Genomic DNA, 7815 nt, shown 5'->3' with positions numbered 1-7815 from the left:
TATGCTAAGTAGAGGAAGAATTTGTCAATTGAACTTGGCATGAAATGTGTTGGCGTGCCCAACACTTCTGATCAATAATTCTCTTCTGAGGAAAAAACACAGAAAATGAAGAAGATTGTGGGCAATGTGCTGTCAACTGTGGATGAAGAAAAATTATGTGAAGTGGGTCCTCCAAGTAAGTTGAAACAATCCAAGACCATCTTGGCCAAAAAATACAATTTAAATTATTGTTGCCTACTCTCATAAGTAACGTCCCAGGAGTCAATCTCCACAAAGTCCTGCTCTTGCTGTACAACATGCCTAGTTTCTTTCTTGATTTTGACAGTTCACAATCTGTCAAAAGATCGAGGAACGTAAAACAGAAGAAATCAAAGATGAAGACACACGAGAGTTTATGGTGAATCTTTTGTGAGAAACTCCATGAGGAGTTTTTATTATAATATATATAATCCAAATATATTTTAATCGGCGTATTAAATGATTACTCGGACCGACCGTTTAGAGTCGTATGAAACCTTAATGCTTCCATCGATATTCAATGTCAAAAGAAATGGCGCGAGGTGCACACTTGCGATATACTTATACCTAAAATCCAAAGATGTATGCTCTTGAGATATGATAATTTGTTGTTTTTGGGCCGCAGCACTATTGTTGATTGGTGTGATTTATCGATTCTTTTATCGAGTAATTAAGAAACTAAACATCTAAACACCTTTTGGTTTGTTCTGGAGAATATCAGAGTTGGTACCCCAGGGAGATCCTGCCAAGTGGAGGGCTCCGATTAGCTCTCCTTTCACCGCCCAACCGAGCAGTCTTTTCCCTGGAATTGGGAGTTTCTTCCTTTTTTGTTTAGGAAAAAAAATGAAACGAAAAATGTCTTGTTTTAGGATAATGTTTAGTGACTTAAATGGGCTGACCTAGAAATGACACGTATATGGCCTTTTCATCAAGTTGAATGTCACTATCTCCCTGTACGGACCAGAAAGTAGCCCTCAAATTCATGGGGGTTGATGTCTCAGTTTCTCTCGTGTGTGTGTGAATTATTTTTGAGTTTCTCTCCCTTTCACTCTCTCTCTCTGTATTGAAGAATCTTGTTGGACTGTTTACGTACTCATTAGTTTGTGTTGGCGTGACCAATGATGGACAAAAAAATTTTAAAAATTAGTCCCATCTTAGGCGTCAAGATGGACTAAGTTCCATCGGTTTCTCCAAGTTAATCTGTATTTTAATGCACCAATTTGACAAAGATGCTATGAAACGAAAAGGGTTCTGTTCCATCTGTGAAATGCAGGTACTTCTCATTGGTATTGAAAGTGGAAAAGAAAAGAATCACACACCCCTTAATTGCCATGGCGGAAACAGAATCAAAAGAAGAAAGGAAAGAAACTTTTTTTGAAGAATGATTTACAGATGAATTACAATGCCATACTGCAGATGCAAAGAGGCCATAAGCAGACACTAGAACAATCCTGTTTCTGTAATTGTACTGCACGACCAAGAAAGTGAAGGAAAAGAAAAGTGGGTAGTTTGAGAGATCACATGTACTCATTATTATTCAAAAGATGAGTGAAAACTATAATACCTATACACAAATAGAAAAAAAAAAATTTGCAGCACACACCTGTAATGCCGGTCTCGGTATTTTCTTCGAGTTTTCTCTAATTTTGGGACAAAAGATCCACAATTTGACCCTTCCGTAAGCTAGAAAGAAGCATGCTTAAATGTGCCCAAAGAGAGCAGTGAGTCTTTGGATGTTCTTAGCACATGATGATGTATCAGATGACGGCAAAAGTCCTTGGTCTTGCTGATTTTGAAGCCACATGGCACTTGAGCTATAATTGGAATCGAAATGAGCATCCGACTTGATCTCGTTGTACAGAGATTGCGGCGCTTGGTGTTGCGAAGCAGCTCCTATCAATAGCGGGTCGTGAAAATAATCGGGCAACTTGATTTCCCCGATATGGCCGCCCAGAGGATTGTTCATTTCGGCTTCTTTTCCCATTGTGTTGCAATTCTCTAGTCCCCAAGGGAACATGCTATTCTCGAAGTAAGAGCCACTGCTTAACAGTTCCGCATTCCCAGCGCCGCTATTGGTAGGAGCATTGACTTCCCAATATCTGGATTCATCGACCGTGAACGACTTGAAACAGTAATTATCGTTCGGAACGCTCACAGGAGGTCTAAAGCCTACTGGGTCATGGTGAAATGAAATGTTTGAATGTGGAAGGATGGCAGGCATTGAGCTGCAGCCAAAATCTGTGTTTATGCTGAAACTTTTGCCACTTTGTCCGAACCAAGGACTATGGTTGGAGATTGCCGCTGAGAGTCTTGAACTGGATGCGTAATCACTCGGTGGCTGAAGTGGGAAATGACCCACCAAATCATCAGAAGGCTGAGAACTGGAGGTGGAGCTCAAAAGCCCATTTTGGAAGCAGTCTTTGTCAAGACCAGAATTCATCAGATTGCTGATCTTGCTGCTATTGTTGGCGTTTGAACTGGAACAATGCTCAAGCACAGTGTTCTCTGAATTGGGAGCTTGTTGGGTCTGGGACAGGCCGTTTGAGGACCCAGAGAATGCAGCTCTTTCTTGGCTTTTGGGTGTTGTGTTCTTGTCATCACCACCATGCTCAACCTCAGAGAGAGGCTTGTGAGTAACAGGGTCAATGCCCTTTTGCCTCAGCTTCTTCTTCAGGCAAGAATTCCACAGATTCTTGATCTCATTGTCTGTTCTTCCAGGCAATTGTGCTGCAATCTGAGACCACCTGTTTTGAAATTTTGGCCCCAAAAAGAAAAGAACCCATCATCAGTATGAAGTATGAGCCCACAGAATTTACGAAATGATGTCGCATGAATATGGAAGTTCTTGGTCTTTGCTTTACTTATGTTTTTTTACCTGTTCCCCAGAACTGCATGAAATTCAATGATGAGGTCCTCCTCTTCTTGAGAGAATGTGCCTCTCTTCAAATCAGGCCTCAAGTAGTTAATCCACCTCAATCTGCAGCTCTTCCCACACCTTTGCAGACCTGCCAAGAGCAAAAAAATAAATCCCATCACATTCACCAAAAAAGCCAGCAAATTTTTCATTGCACACAGAGTTCCTATCCTTTCTCAAAACACACGTTGATTGACACACAAGCACAGACAGAGAGGCTGCAACACACTAATGAAGGGGACAGAGAGAGAGAGAGAGAGGACCTGCAAGCTTAGGAACAGAGCTCCAGCAACCATGGCCATACTGCGTGATGTACCTGAGGAGCCTCTCGTCTTCTTCAGGTGACCAGAGGCCTTTCCTCAGCTTCTGCTTGTAGCAGCAAGAGTGCCTCCCCATCTGAAGAAGCGCCCGCAGCCGTTGAACAATATGAACCTTTCCCAATTTAGCTAAAGAGAGGGAGAACTTGGTCGGGAATTTCTAGGTGGAATGCCAGCAGCCACCGGACAGAGGCGGCTCTGAGAGCGGATCTTCGGGGGTGTGTTTCGAAAAGATGCGAGAATCGCAGAGAGAAAGAGATGGGGGAAGCCGAGAAAACGAAGTAGCAATAGCTGAGAACGGTGAGTTTGGAGTTGATGATATAAGAGGACACCCCTCAAGTAGAGGAAAGTCACTCTCAATGCGAGTTCAACATTAATTTCTTCTTTTTTTTTTCGTTATTTTCTTAATGCAGAAAAGTGAGCCGACTGTTAAATTTGAGTTAAATTGCTTAATTTATTAGCGACTCAAAGATTCGAACGTTCACGAGCCCGTCACTACAGTGCTACCCTAAATCGTCAGCAGTAATAAGTCTCTTCATAAGATGTGACGAATGTTCTAAGCGCAATTTACTATAGGTCCGCTCATGACATAGTTTGAATTTTCAACCTAACACGAGCAACTCATTTATTATTTGGCTACTACGCTCAATGAATCAACACAAGTTTTTGTGAGTTCTTTTTCTATTCTCTTTCGAAATTTCGAAATATCATATTGTTTGATTTTTTTTCCGGAAATTAAACTCCGAGCCACCCCACATAGAATGGGGCTCCCATCTGGTGGCCACTTCAGTGCCATCACAATACTAGAAGGGACCAATTGTACTCTTGGAGGTTAATTTAAGTTTCTGATGCGCAGTGATTCAATTGGAACAATGCAATGGCAAATTCGACAGACTCGCCGAACATTTTGTAGTAGGGTATGAAATTCCTACAAACACGCTAAGAGAAAGTAGCTACATCGGTCACCCTCTCTCACCTTTACTGAAATAAATACTACGAATATGTTTCTTGTTTTGAAATTACTTGTTCTAGAGAACTAAAATATACATAATCATCTCAGAACTGATCATCATACTGCGAAAAGATAATTAATCACAATATGGAAACGTGTGAAATTATTATCTTTAAAGATGTAACGCAAATCGAACCGTAACTCAATGTCTCAAACATGATTGGATCAATTCAACGAGTCCCAAAAAACCCTAACAAATGATGCTTGGCGTGCCATATGCATGAATTTTCTATATTCTTCTCAAATTAATGAAGGTGTCTGAATTTATTTGTTACGACATTGAAGCGAAATTACATGGAAGTGTCATGTTGTGCATCGTGAGGACGTGGGGTGATGCTCGATGGGCATCCTCGAAATTGTCTCGTCAGGGGGTCTAAGGATTAATGTCGTTTGCAGGAATCATTGGACCCCAGTCATGGATATTAAATGGGGATTAATATTTTAGGGATAAAAGATAGAAGTTGATAGAAACCGCTGAGTTCTGAAATCAATGTATTTATAGCTCTTGGAGATCAAGGAACAGATTCTACATTGACAATTCAAGCCAAGCAGTGAATTTTCTTGTGGGTTCTGAGCTTACCCCCGTTTCTCATTCAATGTCTTCAATGCTACTTCCTAAATCGTTGATGCTTAAACAAGCCAGAGAATTCCATGGGGTATTGCAAGAAATGTCCCAAAAAGGGGATAGAAATTGGATACCCTTTTTTTGATATTTTCCTTCGATCAACCCGACCCGAGTTCTCTCTTGATTAGTCATAATTATATACGTCTCTCTCGAAATGTTATATGATGCAGGCGCCTCATTATTTATTTGTTGAAAAACATTTAAAAGATGGTGTATAAAAGATTTTATCGGCGAGTGTTCTTAGCATGAAGACTTTCGGGCAGTTGTTAACTATTAAAATGACACAATTAAGTAAGTTCTTTCAATTATAGAATCCTCACCTTTTCTTGATTTGCATGTATAGTGATTCCAAAGATTAAATCTTTTCTCACTAACCAAGTTTACAATACTTGCTAGCTTCACCCCGTACCTAAATTTTTTTCAACTTAGGATAAGAACCCCTTTATATTCACTGTAAATTGGTTGGGTGTTTATCACTTTATTAACAACAATGTAACATCAAACGATTCTCTCTCTCTCTCTCTCTCTCTCTCTCTCTCTCTCTCTCTCTCTCTCTCTACTTTACTCTAATTGCCTTTTGTGCAATTCTTCTAAATCATGTTGTGACTTTGAAAAGTTCCATCATTACGTGGAAAGTATATTATATGGTGGTTGTTTTTTTCTAAAACAAGGTGTATCATCCCTTTCTTAATTGGAGTCCACCGGTCGTTGCATATCTACCAATTAATTTGCCCCGTGACCTTCTGTTTTTTTCAAAAGCTTTTTCTTGTTTGCTTTTCTCGGTTTCATGAAAATTCAGATGAAGAGATACCTCATATGCACGTATCCACCCATAATCGTTCCACGAATTTAAGTGATGTGGTATCGTAATTAAGTAGTTGAACGCAATCGAAAGGGACTGTCTCTGGCTTTCTTTGCACCTAAATTGGAAACAAACACTAACTGATTTCTCTTCTCCGTTCTTCTTTCTGTATAAGAATGTCTTTGGATTAGCCATGGAAACATGGCTTCCAAGAATATCAATCATTCTGATTTTTCCTAATTTGCTACAATTTTTTCCAAGCTCTAAGATAGAGAACTTGTTTCTATCAACTGATTATCCAATTTGTTTCTTTTTCTTCTTTTCTTTTCTTTTGTTTGAAATAAGAAATTACTCTTATAAGTTAATGGGCTCCATTTAAACCCTTAAATTCATCAATTGTAAACTAAAGTGATCTTATTTTTTAAAAAATATCTGCTTAATCGCATTAGTAATGGCCTCTACATTGCGTCGTCGACGAAGATTTTGAGAAAACCTAATCTAAATTCGAAAGAAATACTGTATGAAATCTCGAAATCATCCTTCAACATATAACCACGAAATATTAAACTAAATCTCCCAATTTAAGAGCAATTAAGATTGAAGAGGGAATGGAAATGGGGCTGTGCGCATTCTTTGTTGCAAACCCCAAAAGAAGTGGCAAGTCGATCTTTGCTAGCTAAAAAGAAAAGTCGTTGCTAGCTAGGAAAATCATTTGGTGTGTGCACATGGCAAAGTCAATAAAGAATTGCAAAAAAGGATTCTCTTTTGGCGATTAGATTTATTTTTATCAATGATTAGAGGCCTACACCAGCATCATACTTCATATAATTCTCCAAATTTGGATTATTTTATAGTGAATATTATTTTGAAAATAGAAAACCCTAAACGGATGTACTATCCAAAAAAAAATATGGAAGATGCTCCAATTGTACGTCCCAATCAGCCCCAAATCCTTGCTGTTTGATTGTTGTTCTTGGTTCTTTTTCTTTGGAATCCAAGAAAAAAAAGTTAAGATACATATATTTCTTTATCTAGAAAAACTTCATCAAGTACTGGTAACTAAATGATTTTCGTATTATATGTGGCTTCTGTCCGGACGATAGTTATGTTTTGCTTATGACACTATATTGCATGAACAATTGAGATAAACCTCACAAAACCAAAATCGCGCATGCCGATAAAATTTGCAATCGATGAGTAAACGTATGTTTACGTAATATCGCTAAGAGCGAGAGCCACATACTGTTCAATTGCTAGATAAATATGGAGAAAAAGAAGAGAATTTTAGGGTGCCGCCTCAACAAACTCCGTGCGTTTGCGTGGTAGATAACCGCATAATTTCACGTTATAAAGAGGAAAACAAAGCTTAGTTAAATATGATATAGAGGCAAATCTTGACACGAGATATTAGAGAGACGACATAGCGTTGGACGTGCTTAAATGATTAGGGTTGCGCAAATAATGCGAGAACATTTTCATTATTATCTTTTTCCTCCAATGAAACGTGATGGATTTTTATCTCTCCCAAATAATTAAAAAGAAATTTGCAATAATTGGATCAATTAATAAATGGGTGATAAAGGTCCGCCGGCGGGGAAGATTCGTTTCGTGTTGTGCTTGTTGACGAGAAGCAAAATAGAAAATTAGGAACGAAGGAAGAAGAAGAAGAAGAAGAAGAAGAAGAAGAAGAAGAAGAGGAAGAGGATTGGGAAAAGACAACATATTGAGGAAAAGAAAGATTTTGGTGTCAGAGTGCGTCGTAGAGTTCATGGAAAAAGGCAAATATTCCCATGAAGTGTCAAAACTCAAAAAGTGATGTTTGCCTTGGATGTAAAACCGGAGAGCCATCCATACCTTCTTTCAAATCTCTCTCTCTCTCTCTCTCAAAATTAACAAAATAAATCTCAACATTTCCGATGATTTTCAATTTTATGCCAAATTTTTAAACCTATCAAAATACCCAATTATTCGAATTATAAACATTAGCTTTTTTCTTCCTCGAATTTCGACTTTGCCCCTGAAAGAAAGAAGATTTGTCTAGTTTAATTATTCGAGTAATTTGACAAATGTATAACTGAAGGAAGTATAATTCAAGGGAGGATATTTATTTGGATTGTATATCGGTCA

General features: G+C 38.5%; 1 protein-coding gene across 1 annotated transcript; it reads right to left on the bottom strand.

Annotated features, from left to right (window-relative positions):
* Positions 1–1368: 1368 nt before the first annotated feature.
* LOC115689567 (transcription factor MYB61) lies at positions 1369–3566 on the bottom strand. The gene is made up of 3 exons (XM_030615655.2): positions 3196–3566; positions 2894–3023; positions 1369–2762 (listed from the first exon to the last, which is right to left on the bottom strand). Exons 1-3 carry the CDS (start codon positions 3326–3328, stop codon positions 1718–1720), a joined length of 1308 nt encoding a protein of 435 aa, XP_030471515.2. The 5' UTR covers positions 3329–3566; the 3' UTR covers positions 1369–1717.
* Positions 3567–7815: the final 4249 nt, after the last annotated feature.

The sequence above is a fragment of the Syzygium oleosum genome, unplaced genomic scaffold, assembly GCF_021117445.2.
Source record: "Syzygium oleosum isolate NSW1041296 unplaced genomic scaffold, Sole_v2.1 Sole_v2.49, whole genome shotgun sequence".
Classification (NCBI taxonomy): Eukaryota; Viridiplantae; Streptophyta; class Magnoliopsida; order Myrtales; family Myrtaceae; genus Syzygium; species Syzygium oleosum.
Note: the sequence above shows the minus strand (reverse complement) of the source record. Positions and strands in the feature narration are given on the sequence as shown.